The 19,935-nt window shown below is 38.6% G+C and overlaps 1 protein-coding gene across 1 annotated transcript in view; it reads left to right on the top strand.

Moving 5' to 3' along the window:
* Nucleotides 1-18,342, top strand: part of LOC107705847 (amyloid beta A4 precursor protein-binding family B member 1-like) — a 28,395-nt gene extending 10,053 nt beyond the window's left edge. Inside the window, exons 4-15 of the mRNA XM_016509342.1 lie at nucleotides 1,458-1,514; nucleotides 1,589-1,665; nucleotides 1,896-1,956; nucleotides 2,036-2,182; nucleotides 4,025-4,152; nucleotides 4,436-4,441; nucleotides 7,200-7,314; nucleotides 13,223-13,295; nucleotides 13,503-13,583; nucleotides 14,345-14,454; nucleotides 15,421-15,597; nucleotides 16,140-18,342. Of these exons, the coding sequence (XP_016364828.1) occupies nucleotides 1,458-1,514; nucleotides 1,589-1,665; nucleotides 1,896-1,956; nucleotides 2,036-2,182; nucleotides 4,025-4,152; nucleotides 4,436-4,441; nucleotides 7,200-7,314; nucleotides 13,223-13,295; nucleotides 13,503-13,583; nucleotides 14,345-14,454; nucleotides 15,421-15,597; nucleotides 16,140-16,304 (1,197 nt within the window). The 3' untranslated portion in view covers nucleotides 16,305-18,342. The remainder of the gene's footprint in view (nucleotides 1-1,457; nucleotides 1,515-1,588; nucleotides 1,666-1,895; nucleotides 1,957-2,035; nucleotides 2,183-4,024; nucleotides 4,153-4,435; nucleotides 4,442-7,199; nucleotides 7,315-13,222; nucleotides 13,296-13,502; nucleotides 13,584-14,344; nucleotides 14,455-15,420; nucleotides 15,598-16,139) is intronic.
* The last annotated feature ends 1,593 nt before the right edge of the window (nucleotides 18,343-19,935 follow it).

Below are 19,935 nucleotides of genomic sequence, written 5' to 3'. Positions count from 1 at the left end.
ATGGTCCTGTTCAAACTATTGGTATAAAATTAGAAGCCCTAGAATACCTAGAATATCATTATATGCTTAAACATTAAGATTTGTACTCATGGAAATTACTAAAGTAGTTCATTAGAGCAATATAGTGTACAAGCCAACTTAGCTATTCAAAATCTTTGTCTGCAATTTAATAATATTGACCTATTACTTTTGCTATTGCTTTTGACCATTAGGTATCAGTAACATAATTCACTCAGAACCTTTTCTATGGACATAGACTTTCTGTACCACACTATTCTGCTGATATGGAATGAGTTTGACTACTTAATCAGTTATATTAATAGAAATGCTTCACTGGGGCAAACAAAAAAATCCTAAAATAATAAATAGGATACCTCATAGCAGCATTTCCAGCAGTATCCAACATTTCTCACTCATGAATCGTCCGGCTTAGTTTGCCCCCCCCAATCGAAAACATCTCTAATTTGACAGTTTACCATCTGATCTCACTCAGTGACTCTAGGCTAAGTAGGATGGGACGAAACCATGCAGTGAATGGGGGGAGTTAATTTTGCCGGAAATGCAGAGATAAGCCGGAATTTTGTTTGGTAGATACATTTATGATTTCTATTACATATTTACGTGACAAAGGCATAGCTAGCTAGCAACCTCTAGGCTGTAGTAACGAATGGCAGTAACTCGCGATTGAGCGGGCAAACCACTGCGCTGTAGTTATTAGGTGTGTTCGACTTGAAGCAGGGCTGTGCAGAACGATCAGTGTATGACACGAGAGCGATTCGAAAGCACGAGGAGCCGTCTGCTCTCTATAGCTCTGTACTTTAATGTCACACACGGATCGATCTGCGCAGTGCTGCTTCAAGTCAAACACACGTCTTTTAGTGTTAGATGAATGTCTTGGGGAAAAAACTGTTTAGAAAGCCTCACAATATTTGCCACAATGCCATAATTTTCACACGGGTATATTACGTGCATTCAGATGAACTATACCATTAATACCACCGTTTTTTGTTTTTAACTAAAAAAAGACAATGAAACTGAATTTTTTTTCAGTTCGGTTGGTCTGATAGTCTTGAATCCCCACAATTCAGTACTACATACTTCAGAGTCTTTGTAATGTGTTTCTGCAATACATTTCTAACATTTATAATGTGTTTAGAAACAATTCTCAGAATTCTCTTTACACGGACTTTAAAAACAGGATTTTTGCCGTTTTTATGTAGGTAAATTTAAGACTCTTTTCGAGACCAAGTAAAGAAAATGTAAGGAATAGATTGAAGGGAACGCAATATGTTCTCTTATGAGTCATTTTCACCGAGCGGTACGATTCAGTACGAAAATTGTGTGCTGTTTATAATATTCCATCAATATAACATTATAGCTCTCAAGTTGCCCAACATTAGTGTCATTGTAGCCATGTGAGTGCTGATGTCTTTAAACATGAACCCATTTGTATTTAGATTACATGGAGCGGTGCTTCTCATCCAAACACATTCAGTGAGGAAGAGCACTGGCAGGTAGGTTCGTAATGGAGTCACAGACAGCCTCATTCTGTTTTTGTAAGTCCATATAATGCTTATTTATTGTTTAGAAGGAGGATGTGGCTTCTGATGAAAGTCTGAAGGAGTTTGAGGGAGCGACTCTACGTTATGCCTCCATCAATCTCAGGTATAAGATCAGTTAAACAACAGACTCGTGAAGCTGAGTGTTTCACAGTATTATGCCACATGTACATTTACATATCACATTTATGAATTGGGCAGACGCTTTTTATCTAAAGCCACTTACAGTTCTTGGTGATCGAGGCCATGATCTTGGCCTTGTTTGTGCCAGGCTCTGCTGTTTGAGCTAAAGGAGCATTGACCCTTCTCTCTGTGTCATCTTCCTGTTGTGTGCAGTTTTTCTCAGTCTGAGGAGGAAGAGGAACAGACCTATTTCAGCAGCAATGAGGGGGCAAAGGTAAGCACACAGGTGACTGACCACATACACTACATCAAGATGCTTGTTTTCTCAATGTTTGCTTATGTGTGTTTTGCAGTGTTTTGCAGTGCGCTCTCTGGGCTGGGTGGAGATATCAGAAGAGGAGATGGCTCCTGGCAGGAGTAGTGTTGCCGTTAATAACTGTATCCGACAGCTGTCCTACCAGAAACACAATCTAGATGACACCGCTGGCATCTGGGGCGAGGTTTGTGCATATATGTGCAAATCACTAGAATTTGAATGAATGAAAGTCACATTGGCTGTGTTTGGTAGCCGGGTCCCCGCTGGTCCCTGAAAGGTCTTAAAATGTCAGAGCTATAGCTTCATTGGCAGCGTTATGGTTCGGGATGGGTATCGTTAAGGTTTTAATTGCATTGCTGCTTGTATGATACTGCTTATCAGTCTGGTACTTGAACAAAAATTTGTATCGGTTCTTTTTGTTTTCACAAAAAAAAAAAAATGAAACCATTTAAGAACACAATTAAAAACAGAAATAACATTGCTTTATTTTCTAAAAGTTAAGATAAATAAAATAATTATCTTTAGCAAAATAAACAGCAATGTAGGACTATCTAATGCTGTTCTTCAGAAAAATCCTCCAGGTGCTGCTCATTCTTTGGTTTTCCAGCATCTTCACATTCACTGATGCTCAAGAAGGCAACGTGATGCATTAAGAGCTGGGGGTGTAAGAACAGTTATTGTTCACTGGTGTGGACGCAAATATTGTTCTTGGTGTGAACATAAACCTTAACACAAGTCTTAAATATCATTTTAAGAGGTCTTAAATTTGGGGATGGAAAAACAAGAATCACAAAATGGCCTTAATGTGATTTCAAAATTTCGAAATGCTGTGATGTAATTGAATAAATGTGAGCGCTGCACACAGAACCGTTGTGAGGGCAGTGTGAAGCGTGCCTCATGCTCACACTCCCAAACTCCCCCCAAGCTTTTGACGGCTCTGGCTAGACGTGTAAAGTCACCATGAAATCAAAATTGACTGTTCTTAATTTATTTAATGGAATATTGCAGTGTTTATTATAAATGATCTATCCGTGTGCATCACGGTAATTTCAATTTCGATTTCATGCCGACTTTAAAAGTAAAAATGCTGTACTGTTGCACTTTCTCACGTATTTCAGCTTTATAATTAAGTCCTGCATTATGAATAAAATCTACTTTTCTGGGTATTGTTGGCATGTTGGTTACACAATAAACTTTCTAGCATACAAGAGCAACCAGGCAAATTCAACCGTTAATGCTTTCAGTATATAGATTTCACTAGTATTGGCATAGTCTGTTTATTGCCCTTCTTTAAATGCATTTTTATCATATCAGGAAAATCCTATATCTGCCACTAATTAGTATATTGGTACATAAACCAATTTCGATACATATGGATATACTGAATAAAACCATGTTTTAAGTATTTTAAAAGTCCTCTTTTGTATGGACTAGGGCTGTGCAATTAATGATATTGCCTAATTGTCAGTGAACTACGGCTCTGTGTAGTGCATGCCGCTCCATCTGAAAGCATGTGATGGAGATTTACTACTAATCACTGGACCGGCTTTACTGACGAGATGCGCATGATAATCGCATGCGATTAATTGCACAGCCCTAGTATGGACATACATAATTTTATTTGTGAAGCTCTTTCTTAAGTCTTAAATATGATTTTAAAAAATCTGCAGATACCCTGGATAGGGGTATTACTGTTATTATAGTTATTTTTGCTGGAAATTCAAATGATTTATGTATTACTTATTTTCTTTATTTTTTTTTATTTACCTTATTTTTCTTATTTACTTCATATTTGATGGAGACAATCCAAAAGATAAGATTATTTATAACAAGCAAGTCTATAACAGTATCTTTCGCAGTTTAATGCGCTTTTAATAACTCCCTTTAAAATAAAGCATGCCCCACAGTAGATCGCATTTTATGGCAGTCATTACATGATTTGACTGATTTTGATGTTAAGTTTAGGCTTTTAAGAAGAGGCGAAAAGCGCACCACTTAGTATGCCTTTGTGTGTGTTGCTGTGTAGGGGAAGGAAATGCTTCTGGTGCTGGAGAATGAGACTCTGAACCTGATCGAGCCTCGCGGTCGAACGCTGCTGCACTCTCAGCCGATCATCAGCATTCGTGTGTGGGGCGTCGGACGTGACGATGGCAGGTAAGTCTGTGAGCAGCTCCGTGAGTTGCCAGCATAAGTGATCTTTAACCTTTCTTTTGCCTCATTTTTGTTTTGGAATGAGAGATTTATAACATGTATATGATCATAGACTGACAGATGCACAATGTTACAGGAAATTAAGTGGCTTTTACGTTGAATTTAATCAATTTTGTAGCAACAGTGATGCTCTGTCTGAAGCTGCTTGTTTTTAAATAATTTAGATTATGCTGAATTATTATGTTGTGTTTTTGTTCTGTCTGTCCTGCTGCATCCTGGACCCCAGGGAGAGGTAGTGTGTCGCTGTGTATTTGTTTATTTGTTAGATTTGTGTACTTATTACAATACCAGGCATAATCCACCCAAAAATGAAATTTCATAATTTTCACACCCTCATGTTGATTAGACTTTCTTCTGTCTAACACAAAAGGACAATTTTGGAGGAATGTTTATGTCGCTCTTTTACATTCAACGACTGTTCATTCATAGATACCACAGTTGTTAAGCTTCTACAAACAATGTAAATGTATCTCTTCTCTTTCTTCTGAATGCATGTGATGGCTTTATGTGAGGAACAGAAATTATTCACTGAAAATCTTCGCCTCTAGTGCAGCACTCAATATTATTTTCTGTTTTGCATGCCTAAACTGAATGAGATTTGAGAGCTTCAGATATAATGATATAACATGAGTCTTTTGGACTAATTTGGTACTTAAATTATTATTATTATTATTTTTTTTTTAGGAACTTAAAAATTGTGGTGACTATGAACTACTGTTGTCTGGAAAAGATCTGTGTAAAGATTCAAAATGTCACTAGGTTACATTGTGCATTTATTAGCATATTCATGAGATCATTGCATTGTATTTGCATTCTGCGTATTGTCAGCCCTTTACATCTGTCTGCTTCTTTTCTACTCTGTGCATATCATACTGTTAATGTGAAATAGTGACTGAATCATGGCCCATTAAGACTACATGTTAACCAGCAGTCACTTCCAGGTCATTTACAAGTTGCTGCTCTGTACTGCTAAAATACTGATTTGTCCACAGTGTTGTCTGAAGAAAAATACCATACACACGTTAAAGATAGTGGCGGTGCTGTGAAATATTTACATGGCTAGATTTACATGTAAAATTATCTCTAAGTTGACAGCAATGCAGAGCGCATCAGACTGTGTAATTAATTAAATTACTTTCTTTTGCCATTTGGTAATCACACTAAGCCATATTGTAATTTCAATTGAATGTATATTAATTGTCCAACCCTAGTTGACATAAACTTAAACTAATAATTATTTAAATATATCAACTTAAAAAATAAATATTTACAGTGAAAAAATATAATTAATGCCAAATTCACTTAGTTACTTGTCATTTTTGGAATAATTCTCTATAATTCCACAAACAAGTATTAGTGCAAACACAGGATGTTCCCTTTCATAGGTTTACTTCGGCACTGCATCAGCAGCTGACGCCAACACCCTCTGGTGTGATGATAGTCTGAAGCCTGTATAGAATCATGCCTGTTAATACCTGCAGATAGTACTAGCACCACCCACTGAGGCATTGCTTCACTGACACCTCATAAAGACGAGCTAGTGCTGTCTTAGACTGATTTCTCTTCAGGAAGACAATTCATCTGACAATGGATGCAGCATTATATTTCTGAATATGGATTTTGGGAGTTTTCTTGTATTCAGTGGTTCGCACTGAGAGGTCTTCGCTCAGTAGAGTGGATATGATAGCATTTGCGTCCACTACACCAGGGCTGTCCAAACTCGGTCCTGGAGGGTTTAGCTCCAACCCTAATTAAACACACCTGAAGCAGCTAATCAAGCTCTTACTAGGCCAGGGGTAGGCAAGTTCGGTCCTAGAGAGCCGCAGTCCTGCAGAGTTCAGCTCCAACCCTGAAAAAAAACTCACCTGCCTATAGCCTTAGTAATCCTGAAGACATTGATTAGCTTGTTCAGGTGTGTTTGATTAGGGTTGGAGCTGAACTCTGCAGGACTGCGGCTCTCTAGGACCGAACTTGCCTACCCCTGTACTAGGCATAGAAACTTCCAGTCAGGTGTGCTGAGGCAAGTTGGAGCTAAACTCTGCAGGACACCGGCCCTCCAGGACCGAGTTTGGACAGCCCTGCACTACACAATTAAGTCTGTTCCTGACTTAACTGTGTAGTTTATACTCAGCATAAGGCTTCTTGACCAGGTCCTGCTAAGGGCCATTCCAGATGCATTTGTTGGAAATGCATCCCTTTGGAGGCAGCTTCATTAATCGCAAAGCGCTTTGCTTCACTCATAAACTATTGTTTTGCAGCCTTTCCCTTTCTCCCTTTGAGTTGCAAGAGAAAGAAAGGTTCCATTTGTCCTGTTAGAGCTTTGAGGATTTATATCAAGTCAATGGCAGAAATCTGATCAGCTGTTTGCCCTCTTCGGTGGATGTTGCAAAGGTTTTGTAGCTACAAAACAGAGGATTTTGCTTTGGTGGAGGAATGTTATATCAAACTCCAGATGCTTGGTTTAAGCTTTTGTGCGCACTCTACAAAGTGCTACTTCTTCACAAGCTTTGACCTGAGGAGTATCGGTGGAAGATATCTGTGTGATGGCATAGCGTCAGCTACTGATGCAGTGTCAAAGTATACCTTTGAAAGGGAATGTCTAGGTTACATATGTAACCTTGATTCCCTAAATCTGGAACAAAACGCTGTGTAGCTGGCCATACTCCATGTCTGCTTGGTTTCCTTCATAGGAAATCAGTCAATGATGTAGAGTCCACGTCCTTAAGAGGCATCAGAGAAGCAACGCCTCAGTGAGCGGAGTTAGCACTATCTGCCAATAAAATAGTGTGATTCTATATGAGCTTCAGACGATCGTCACACCAGAGGGTGTTCCCATAGTGGCAGCTATAATGTAGCATCTCGTTCCCTACTCAGGGAACTAAGGTTTCACACACATCCAAGACGTTTATTGCTGTGCATGCACAAGTTTATGGGTGTGTGGATGAATTGAAGTGATATGACAACATGCATATGTTTATCTCTTACTACAGGGACTTTGCATATGTGGCACGAGACAAGTTGACTCACATGCTCAAGTGTCATGTATTTCGGTCTGACACCCCTGCAAAGAACATCGCCACTAGCCTCCATGACATCTGCTCTAAGGTGAGGACATCTTAGCTGCTGGCTAAAAATTCTCATATTCTTGATTAAATATCGAAGACCTTGTGCACTCTGCTGTGGCATCCAAAATATCTTGGATTTATTGAAACGGCAACGTTTCGGGTGTTTAAAGGGGATAGTTCACTCAAAAATGAAAATGCTGTCATTTACTCACCCTCCACTTAGAATAGAAGTAGAATAGAATATACATTCTGTGTCAACTCAACCAGAGGTCTCCGGCTCAAATTTTTGATTTTGCTAATATTTTTTCTGAAGTGAGATAAACACATATGGTGATGAAAGACAAAATATTAAATGTCATGGATGAATATTTACGGAGTAATCCACTATTTCGTTGAGGAGGGTCGAAATGGCAATTTTCTCTGGAGATTCAAAGACAAATTACAGGGGGTTAAAAATGACTTCAGAAAGATGACAGCATCCTTATGTTATTTTTACACAGATTGGTAGGTCTGTTAGTAAAATCTGTTGACTTTAGCAATCTTTGTTGTATTATGTGCCAATGGTGACCATTCAAAAATGGGGAAAGAGCACTTTTCAAGTTTTTTCTTCAAAGGCCTGTAACTCAAAAAGTATTAAATATATCTTAATGTCCTTTTAGATATTCTGTCTTAACAAACTTCCCTTTTGGCATCTTCATTTTTAAGGCCCTATATGGTTGAAATATTGGAATTTCAATGTCTCCAGGAGCAAATAGTTAAATTGTACACATTTTCAGTGGTCAAAAACCAAATATGGGTCACTTCAAAAATATGCTACTATTTTTCTTTTAAAGAGGAATGTCTAAAGAACAAATAATGTTGAAACTAGAAATGTATCTTGTTTCCTTCTGTCAAAACTGCATTGAACATACCTGAGTGCCATAAGTATTCTTTTTCCGAAGTTTGCGTACCTATAACTCAATGTGTTTTTTTAACTTTAAACCGCATAAACACATTTCATTACACCAAATACACAAAATAATGTTCTTTTTAGCAGCATCATATGACCCCTTTAAAGATATTGCAATATGATTTTAGATTCAAGTTCTTAATAAACTTTACTTTTGGAATCTTCCTTTTCAAGGCCCTAAATATTAATAATTTTTGAGTTGCAGGCCTGCAAACTTTGGGAAAAAATAGTTGAAGTGTGCTCTTTCCCCATTTTTGAGTGGTCACCATTGGCACATAATGTAAGATTGCTAAAGTCAACAGATTTTACTAATAGACCTACCAATCAATGTGTAAAAAATAATATAAGGATGCTGCCATCTTTCTGAAGTAATTTTTACCCCCCTGTAATTTGGTTCTGAATCTCCGGTGAAAATTTCCATTTCGAAACCCCTCTATAAAATAGCGGATTATTCAGTAAATGAATTCATTACATTTAATATTTTGGCTTTCATCATTTGTTACGTCCCAGATGTAAGGGTCTAGGGTCAGGGAGTAACAGAGAAAAGTAAACATAAAATTGGTTGGGGTGAGTGTGTGCCAGTCCCCTGCCCCACACGACAGACACGTTAAATTCCAAATTCAAGTAATTTATTAACAAAAGTACAATTGACAAAATGAAAATAGGAAGTAAAAATAGACTTCAGGAGGGGGAAAGGCCAAAACAACAAACAAAAGGACCCTCTAACTAGTTAGCGAGTAAAACTGTCTAAACTGACAAAATAAAAGAAAATTAACAACAGAAATGTACACTAACTCCCTAACTAAGCAAAAACAGGAGAAAAAAGATTCACAGAAATAAAATGGCACCCACCTCCCTACAGCTTCCAACACAAAGGGTCACGTAGCACAGCAACAACGCTAATGGCCTGTTCAGAAGGCTACAATAAGCCGTAACTTGAATAGGTTTACACAAGACCAATCTCTGATACAACAAACAAAGCAACACAGAGCAGGCAAGAGGAACAACACTCTGGAAGACGAGCTTCAATGTGGCAGGCATGTTGAACAACATTTGAGTTTGCAGCCTCTGCACAGTAACAAGCTGCAGGTGCGAGCGATCACCTCCCTCTCCTCCTCACCTGGTTGAGCAGCAGGTAACACACTGGACAACACAGAAAGAGAGAGAGAGCAAAAAGCACACCACAGCACACAGAATCCAACTATATTATATAAATAACCACGGAACGTAACACATTATACATGTTTATCTTTCTTCAGAAAAAAATATTAGTAAAATCCAAAATTTGAGCTGGGGACCTCTGATTGAGTTGACATGGAATGACCCAATAGAGAGGTGCAAGTGTTAGAGGGTCAAGTGTTTTTTTAATTTTTTTGTTTTGTTTTTGCAGCTGCATTCTGTATTAATTGTAAAGGTTTGATAGAAGTGGCTGGAAGACCTGCCAAGCGAGCATTGCAATAGCCCAGCCTGGATAGAACAAGAGCTTGAACAAGGAGTTGTGTTGCATGTTCTGAAAGAAAGGGCCTGATCTTCCTAATGTTGTATAAAGCAAATCTGCAGGACCGGGCAGTTTTAGCAATGTGGTCTGAGAAATTCAGCTGATCATCAATCACAACTCCAAGGTTACTGGCTGTCTTTGAAGGGGTTATGGTTGATGAGCCTAGCTGGATGGTGAAATTGTGATGAAGTGATGGGTTGGCTGGAACCACAAGCAGTTCTGTTTTGGTAAGGTTGAGTTGAAGATGATGGTTCTTCATCCAGCAAGAAAAAGTAGTGTTTATAAGTGCAGCACTGCTTTACAGCGATAACCAAAGAAATGCTATATTGCTGCGGTTCTGTAAGCGCCACCTGCTGTCAGAGAGTGAATCTGCATTCTCATTCAGCCCATCTGCTGTTTTTGTTTCGTTTAGATGTGTTTTATGGTAGTATAGTTTCTCAAAGCTTCAAATTTATAGTTTGCTTCAAATTTCAAAATTATACAATCTAATTTAATCAAAAACTGCTCATGCTGTATGTATGCAGTAGAGTTGTGACGGTGATGAAATTTTCCCACCGGTTAATCGGCGTGTGACAACACCGGTAATACCGGTATCATCGGGGGTGGGGTTTGTTGGGGTTTTCCCTCTTTTCCTCGCTTTCCTTCGCTTTAAATAGCTTGTAAATGCACATGCGCATTTTACTTTCACTTTCTAATTAGCGGCAATTGCTTGAATTGACAACAACAAGACTTATATTAAGCATAGAACTTTTGTTAAATTACACAAAGTTTAAATAAAGTGAAATATTAAAGTTTAAATAAAGTAAAATATTTAGTTTCTAAACTAAATCCTCCGCCATCGTCTTGTCTGTCTCACCTCACTCTTCTTGTCGGTCAACTCTCCAGACGTGATAAATGAAATCGGACTCCATATGCTGATCTGTGATGCGACTGTCGTTCGGCACGCTGCATTGAGCAGCCGCGTTCAGTTTTTAATTGTAGTGTCTGTTCTCCAACTAAATAAAAATTATTTTAATTACTATAAAAAAATCAAAAAGACTGTGGGGGCGGTGCCGCGTTGGGCAAGTGACGTAACCGGTGTTGCGGGTTAACACCGACTATCGCAGCAAGCCTAGTATCTAGCATCTTTGTTTGGATCGTGATTAAAGTGCAATGGTGGCCTCTAATTTTAAATGGAAAGAGCACGACGAAGTCTTAGTTTGTTTCTATGAAATGGTTTTTTTTTTTTTGGGATTTATTTTTAAAATTTCAATTTAGTTTTGTTATTTGACATTTCTGTTTCACACAAAAATTTTTTTTACAGCATTTTATCTAAGAAATCATAAAGCACGCCTTTTCATTTATAATTTGTCTTAAATGTCATTTTGTAAAAAAAAAATTGTGAGAAAATCGTATCGTGAAATCAGTATCGTCAATCATTGCTTCGGGAGTTATGTGAGTTAATTAGTCATCAAGTAGTTAAATGTGAAAATAAATTTAACTGATAAACAGTCACTTAGTAGTTGTTGTTTTTTTATTATTATTATAATTGCATATTATTACTAGTCTGTAATGAGCACCAGTAGTATTAGTGCAAGTTTAACACTTTCTTTGATTTCATTGGCAATAATCTTTGTTTAGGCATATGGCCAATTCATCTCTTTTGCATTTATGCAGTATACTGCAGCCAAACCCGAGAAAAGAGTCCAAAGTAGTGTTGCACGATATACCGGTACTAAAAAGGTATCGCGATATCCCGCTTTTAAAAATGGTACGATTCCTCATTTTACTAGTACCGGTACTTTAAGAATGACAGCGTTTTAATAAGAGCCATATTTCCTGAGTTGCGTCGACGTGCGACAGCAGGACAGTGTGTTCAACTGTGTAAATGATGTTAAAAAGAGTTAAGTGCAATAAACCTCGAAAAGAACTTGCGCTTTATCAGACACCTGAAACACGTCCACGGAAGTCCTCTCTCACAGACAGCATGCGGTTATGAATTCAGATCTCTTTCAGCAGTTACTGTGCTTCAGCTGTCAAATACACACACAATTATGTTAAAATGCCCGTTTTGGTTTATGACTGAAATGAACGTAAACATCTGAGAAAGAAAATGCATGTGTATTAATAAATTGGTCCGTGCAGCTCTTAAAGTGACAGCAGACTAATATTCCTGCTGCTGTCTGTCTCTACAATGTTAATCAAGAAAAATAGAAAATCACTCACTAATCTTGACTAACTTCACTAGCTGACTAAATCAGAATCGTGTTCGACTCAAGTGCACTGTTCAGTGGTTTGTCATTCAATGATGTTCTCCTTTGCAGTCCAGACCTTAATAATAGCTTGGGGTTCTCATGTGCTTCAGATCTGAGCCAGCTGCAGTGATGACAGACATCCAGCAGATGTTTCAGTCACAAAGGTCTTCCCTTACAAGGAAACTATCTCTGATTCTTGTGGTTCAGTAACCACCAACTTGACGATGAAGTGTGGAATAAGAGTTCATTTGTTTGGCAACTGCCACTCACCTGCTGTGATCATTTATAGTCAGAAAATGATGGCTGTAGAAGGAGAAAGCGAGTATGGGACTGAGGTGAGGAGGTTTGTAGAGAGACACTTATGTTGATGATGGTCTCAAATCGTTCCCCATAGGAAAAAAGCATCAGTGTGCTAAAAGCAACTCAAGACATGCTAACTCAATCTAACCTATATATCAGTGGTCTGATTTCACAAGTAAATTGGCGTAAGCTACGTGATAGGAGGAAGTGAAATGGCAGAATGTATGACTGAAGATTCTACAATAGTAAATTCAGAAGCACTGGCTGGTCTTCAGGTACTGGTCCGCCATGCTCCTTATGCAAAAGGTTGGTGCACATGCTGTACCTCCAGGGCAGTTTGACGACAGTGATCGCATCAAGTCCAGCATTTGGCCAACAAAATTTATTACTGGAGCATCCCTAATATTTATGCTAAATAGGTGATCAAATCAATACTAAATGTTTTTCTAGTAATTAATTTTTTGGTAACACTTTATTTCGATAGTCCACTTTAGACATTCTATTAACAGTAAGTAACTTTGCAACTACATGTCAACTAGCAGTTAGTAGAGTATTAGTAGACTGTCTGCTTAATATCTTCTAACACTTTCTTTGTCAACTTATTCTACTAACCCTAAACCTACCCTAACAGTCTACTCTGAGAGTTAGTAGATATGTAGTTGCAAATTAATGAGAATTAGTTGACATGTAGTTGCCATGTAGTTACAAAGTTACTTATAGTTAGTAGAATGTCTAAAGTGGACTATCAAAATAAAGTGTAACCAATTTTTTTTTACTCTCTGTATACACAAGTATCAGTATTTCTATTTGTAGTTAAGACCTTTGTGTCTTACTCTTTTAGATCAGTTTAGATCAACCAGGTAGCCAGATAGAGACCGCGGTGCGAGCATCTTACACACAACTGCCGATGCAATTATGTCCATGTGTTTTTTGTTATATATTTTGTTTTGTCTGTGTATTTCCTTAGATAATGGCCCAAAGGAAGTCATCCAGCAGACAGAACACTGACCCCTCAAGACTTGGGGACCTCCCTTTCCAGGGTAACGTATGACATGTGCTGAATTTAGCTTTTGTTTGTGGACGGTCTGCAGTGCAGATCTGAATGCTATACAGTATGTAACTGTTGAAAGTGTTGGGTTTGACTACACGTGTGCATCAGATATTTCTCCCTCCTTCTCAAGTGAGTACTGAAATGGATAATAATGAAATTATACCATTATGACTGAATCAGATCTTTCTTCCTTCAGAGTTCCCAGCTCCCAAGAACGAGCTGGTCCAGCGCTTCCAGGTGCAGTACTTGGGTCGTGTGCCGGTGACAAAGCCAGCTGGTAGGGAGTCCTCAGTTCATTAACTGCTATTATACTCTTATTTATTACACGGCTCTGTGGAATACTTGATTCTGATTGGTCAGTCGCAACATTCCGAGGTTTGTTATCCCTCGATAACAACCGGTAAAAGCTGATAACACAGGCTCATCCGGGTAACTGCAGTCAGCGCTGTACTCCTGCAGTTATTTAATAATGTCATCCTGGTATCGCGGACTCGCTCTCTCGTTTCATACAAATACAGCTGCTGCCATTTTGCGACAATTGTGTTGTACACTGTAATGGATTATAAGATAACTACTGGTAAGATTTTAAAACATTTTCATCTTAAATCAATATCTTTTATCGCCATAATTATTTATGTGGAGAAATGTTGTGTAAGAAGTGGTTTGACTGCACCGCATCCCTTAAATGTCCGTCTAGTTTGAACTTGCTGCTTGCTCGCAACTGCTGTCTTCACAGAATCTGTGTTCGAATATTTCAACTCAAATCAATATTTTGTGTCTAATTATTTACTTGTGTGGTAAGTAGCCGTGTAATAAGCGGGATAATGTACATCCAGCTGGTTGTCATCGCTGAATTATTCTGTGATAACATGTACATTATCCCTTACATACAAAGTGCACGCTTTACCTGCATTTCCCCCATTTTTGTGTAGCTATGTCATAACCTGTAAGCACTCAAAATAGCATCTATTTATTTTCATGTTTACATCAAAGTTAGCTGCCTGAAATTGAAGTTGTGTCTGTATCTGTCTCTTGAAGGCATGGATGTGATTAATGTAGCATTGGCGACTGCTCTTAACAGCAAAGACAACTGGACACCTGTGACTGTGAACGTGGCGTCCGCTACACTCTCTATTCTGACTTCTGAGGTCAGGTTTCTGTTTGTTGACCTTCTGCAGTATTTGAGTATTATATGTAGACCCCGACCGATGTGGGTTTTTTTGGGGCCGATACCGATATTTGGGAGTAAAAAAAAAGGCCGATATCGATATATCGGCCGATATTCTTTGTGTATATTATAGTACAGTACCAGTCAAAAGTTTGGACACTTTCCCATTCGTGTGTCCAAACATTTGACTGGTACTATATATAGAATACAGTATATACATAAACAGAATACATAAACACGTTTTTTGCAATGATCATTCAAATGTGGTGATCAAACACTTATAATGACCTGACAAAGATACGTAATGGAGGCAGGGCATTTAATTCACGGATTTGCGCTACTGTCTTCACACACGGACGAAACTTACTAGAGAAGTGTGAAGTGTGACATAATATACCTCTGTAAATAAATATAAATTCACGTCTCGCGCACTTTAATGCCCTTTGAATGTAACTTGTACGTTCCCTTGGAACTGGAATCATGGCGGAATTTCATGTGATGTCCACTTCGCGGGGCACTTACGGTCGAATAAGACGACGATTGAATGCTGCCTGAACAAGAGACCTCCTTACTGAAGTGAAAGTGTTGGCTGGTGTCACTATCTCACGAACGCGCCGGCGGATCTCCACCAAATTCGGGGGATCCCTTCAGCTCGAGGAGCCCTTTCGAACGCCACCCTCCGCGCATCAGTAGCCCCCCGGGACTGAACAAACTAAGTAATTACACCATTTCAAGCATTTTATCTGCTTTATATGTTCTGTAAAAAAAAATGTTCATATCGGCGGCATATTCACCGATACCGATATATCGGCGACAGGCTCATATCGGCCGATAATATCGGCTAAACGATATATCGGTCGGGCTCTAATTTTATATAATACGTAATGCTGTATCATAAAAATATGATTTGATAACCACACTGATATTTCTTGTCTCATTGTTACAGACGGAGGAAGTTCTTTCTGAATGTCGTGTGCGTTTCCTGTCATTTATGGGAGTCGGGAAGGATGTGCACACGTTTGCGTTCATAATGGCAGAGCGACCTGGAGACTTCATATGCCACATGTTCTGGTGTGATCCAAACGCTGCGAGTCTAAGTGAGGCCGTACAGGCCGCGTGTATGGTGAGTAACGACGTGTCTAGAACGTGGTTGATTTACTGGAAGTGAAGTTAATTCTTCACTGCACATGTGGAAGAGATTGGGGAGTTCATGGTTAGTGTTGCTCACTTATATATATTTATTATTGGTGTTTTTTGCCTTTAGTATATAGTACAGTGGAGAGGAACAAACAACCAACAGTGTAGCATTACTTTAACATTTTTTATTTATTTTTTTAAAGAGAGAGAGCTGCAGCAGAGGGGTCAGAAATTAATGACTTAAACTTCACTGTGTTTATGCTCTTCAGGAAGTCTCTCTCCCAAATGTAAAGCATTTCTGTTTGTCTGACTCAACCAGTGGTGAATGTTTGGGTAGGTTTTGGGGACTTTTCTACTGACTGGGGTGTTTGGGGAGACTTCTTTGAAGTTTGTTTGGTGCGGACGTTACAGTTCAGTTTTAACAGTGTAAATTAGGACAGAGTATAATCTGACAACCCTAGTTCATGCTGAAATATGCTATTCTTCTAAAATGTGTTGAGTTTCAGTCATATATTCCATCATTCACAGCTGAGGTATCAGAAGTGTCTGGACGCTCGGCCCCCCAGCGGTGGCAGCTCTTGTCTGCCCGGCCCGCCTGCTGACTCCGTCGCCCGCAGGGTCGGATCCAGTGTGAAGAAGGGTGTTCAGAGTCTGCTGGGTAGCTTCAAGAGGTCTGGATCACAGACACCCTAAAAAGGAAAACACTTCCTCCGCAGCGCTCACTGCAAATATGTGTTTGTCCTGTGTGTGTTTGTGTGTGTTTATGGGCCTAAAATTAGAGGGTCCTTCACAACACTTCAACTGTCCTCCTGCGGTTAGCGTGCAATAAGAACCAGAGGACACACAAGTTACATTGCCAGATATTCCATCGTTACACATTACATCTTCATTTGCTTTTTCTGTGTGTGTTTACATTAGCAGATGTACTGTAGAGGTGATTTAGCACTACTGGGTTTGAATGTGATTTACCTAGATTGGATTTTCAGTGTAATTGATGTTATGTGGACTACACTCTCTAATGACACTAAACATTACGCATGCTATCAAAAAACACTAAAATTAGCTTATATACTATGCAATGTGCTTTTTTTATTTGTTCTTCCTCCTCTGGCTTTGCATTGTGACACACTGAGCTAGCTTTGACTGCTTTTCTTTTCTTCTGAAGAATTGATCACTCTTCCCCAAACTCAGCATAGAGGCTGAACCGTGACTGAAATCAGTAGCAAACCCAGAGTTAGCAACATCTGTGTGCTGTTTACCCTAAAAACACACAGTCACTGTCATGTTCCAAACCTGCATGCATTCCAGAAGTCTGTTTTTGGCTCCACTGACTTTGACTTTATGAAAAAAGGTGCAGTTCCACATATATTCGACTTGCCTTGCTTACTGCAAGTCACAAAGCCTTTTAATTTCTTCCATTATATTTGATATTGATTTTCGTTAAAAATTAACTGATGTTACACATTACTGTATGTTTACCCACTCTTGTCAGTTTGTGAATTTAATTCGACCATTTTATTCATTTGTAAAATTAACATATCCTAGTCTTCCAAAGCGGATTTGCTCGTTAAGAAAGCCTCGCTTTAAATGAGCACTTTTATTTTTTATTTTTTAATCTTTATTTCTTTTACATTTTTGTGCGTGTGTTTTGATATGTTGGATGTCTTTATCTGGATGAAAAAAAATCATTTTTGATCATGATCAAAAACACAAACTTAACATCAGCAGTGTGTTTAACAAAGCATGTGGCCTACGCTGGTTCTCTCGAGGGTGCTCTGCGTTTGTTCCTGTGCAGTTTGTATACTGGTGTCACTGAAAAGGGTTTTTTTTTCGTCCCTCTTTTAAATTATATATTGAAGTCTACTGATTATCTGCAAATATTTACACGTTCTGTATTTGGGGGGGAAAAATTCCTTGGAAATGTATCTTAAATGCTTTGCAACGATGGATGTCTTGCTGTATGTAGATTTTCTTTTCTTTCAAATACACATTGTAACATATTACCATGTCTTTTAACTTTTAAGAATGTGTCGAAATCATAAATATGTTCTTTGATTGTTCCAGTTAATTTACATACTGAATGTAATACACTAATAGGGCCAGACAGCTAAATTTTTATTAGTTTTTCTGTCCCATTTTCATGTCTAATTACACCTGTCGTTAAAGGGAATTTTTTAATGCACTTGTTTTTTTGTTTTTTATTTTATGAAGCTGTCTCGTGTACCTGAATGCTTCATCTTGGCCCTGTTTATTCTAATGCTTTGTGTGTAGGTCTAGATAATGTAATGTGATGCTTAAAATGCAGTTGTGTTGGTAACACTCTAGAAAATCTTTATAGAAGAATAAGCATTCATGTACATGTAAATGTTCTGCATTACATCAAGAAATGGTAGCAAAGAAAATGTCCTTTTTTCAATTAAATACCATGAGGGTACTTTATGTTTGTGTGCCAAAAAGCACAGCTATAAAATCACTAACTTGAAATGTTACTTCGCTGATTGGTAAAATGGTAGAAATGCTTCGATTATATTTGCTTTTCAAAATAAGGCAAATTTTTAACTTTGATATTCTGAAAATTTAAGGTTCACTCCTATAAACGTTATCCCTTAAGTAGGATGATTTTGCCATCACATTTTTTTAAGGAGAGTTGAGAAGTTATTATTAAAATGTAAATTGGATGTCATATAGATGCATATAATGTGACTTGATGGAATAAAATGTTGAAAATGCATTTAAAGCTTTTCTTCATGACTTAGAAAAAGTAGCTTTAAGAACGGTCAGTATTTGGTGTTAGTCTGAGTAAATACAGTATATATACATATATAAGGGGTGTTTTCATACCGAACGGTTCATGGGGTAAATGCCAAATGGAAGTGATCAAGCTCTGAACAATCTTAGTTATACCAAAAATAGAAATGAATTGCATTAAAGCTTTAACCACAGCCCTAGTAGCAGGGGCGGATCTACCGGAATGGCAACTGCCACTCTAAGAAAAAGCTGTGCCACCCCAGAATTATCACAGAATAAAATATAAATGTAAGCAGTGTTTCATGTGCTACTTTTCAGCCGCGGCGATGACAGAGTAACGCAAAAATAATGGCCAAAACGCGTCTTTTAATAAACTGTGCATGATGGTTGCACGCGCACGCAGACGCCAGTGAGGTCGGCTTCATTATCAAATAGTGATGATTTGTTCGTGAACGAACCGTTCTTTTTGAACGAATCTTTTAGGTGAACGAATCGTTCTCGTTCACGTAATCCATTGACTCATATTTCTCGTTCACTGAAATTCCTCCCTCCAGAGCAGCGCGGCGCTATTGGCAGCGCATGCGCAGCTCGGTGAACCGGGTAGCTCTGTGGACTGTTTCATCCTGTCAAAGAATGACTAAACCTTGAGCCAATAGCCTTCGAGTTTGAGATGTGACGGAGCACGTGATTTGTTGAATGTAGTGAACGAACGAGTTTCTTTTGAGTCGGAACGAGATCGAGAGATCTTCTCGTTCATGAACGAGTTGAATGAGAGTGTATCGGGTCAGTCGGCCATTTAGCATATGCGCGCCGGCTCGCTTCCCCTGTCTGCGCGTCCTGAAGCGCTTGATCAGCGCCGCAGCTCCCCCGACTACAATGTCCAGCAAAACATCAGAATAATTGAAAACCGGTGAAATATCGGTTGGTGGGTACTGCCGAATGTCCAGCAATTCGTCTCTGGTGAAACTGATTGCAGGGATATAACTAAAGACAGGACAAACTAACAAAAACATAAAAACAACTGCGGAACACGCCACAGAGGCAGCCATCAGCGTCGGCGCCATCACGAATCACATTAAAATGTGAATTATGCAATAAAACCTTGCTTTGGTCATCTGATCAACTTATTTAGACTTTGTTTATTTAATGAGCAGATTATGCACACATTTTAATAAAGCCAAATCAATTTTTGTAACAAGTGAATACGTTCGTTGACTTAAGACACAACACATAAGATACTCTTTTTCGCCACCTGCTGGTGTATTTATGTAATATGAAGAAATGGTCACTGAACGAATCTGAACGAATCATTTTGGTGAACGAACTGAAAATGAATGAATCTCTTGAGAGAATCAAAATTTCCATCACTTAAAATGACTCTTACGAACCGGATCTTTTGAGTCAAAACCACAAAGCGCGGCTCAGTTCACTAACGAATTGTTTTTACATTTGTTTGTGAATCAGATAATTACTGCTTCTCAGCTAACTCAGAAGTCCTCTGAGAAATCTAATCTCGTCCAGATATGTCTGAGATTCATCGCGTAATTGTTTGGTGATCCGATTCTCCGACCGCTCG

Source organism: Sinocyclocheilus rhinocerous, unplaced genomic scaffold (genome assembly GCF_001515625.1).
Source record: "Sinocyclocheilus rhinocerous isolate Xijiao unplaced genomic scaffold, SAMN03320098_v1.1 scaffold924, whole genome shotgun sequence".
Classification (NCBI taxonomy): domain Eukaryota; kingdom Metazoa; phylum Chordata; class Actinopteri; order Cypriniformes; family Cyprinidae; genus Sinocyclocheilus; species Sinocyclocheilus rhinocerous.
Note: the sequence above shows the minus strand (reverse complement) of the source record. Positions and strands in the feature narration are given on the sequence as shown.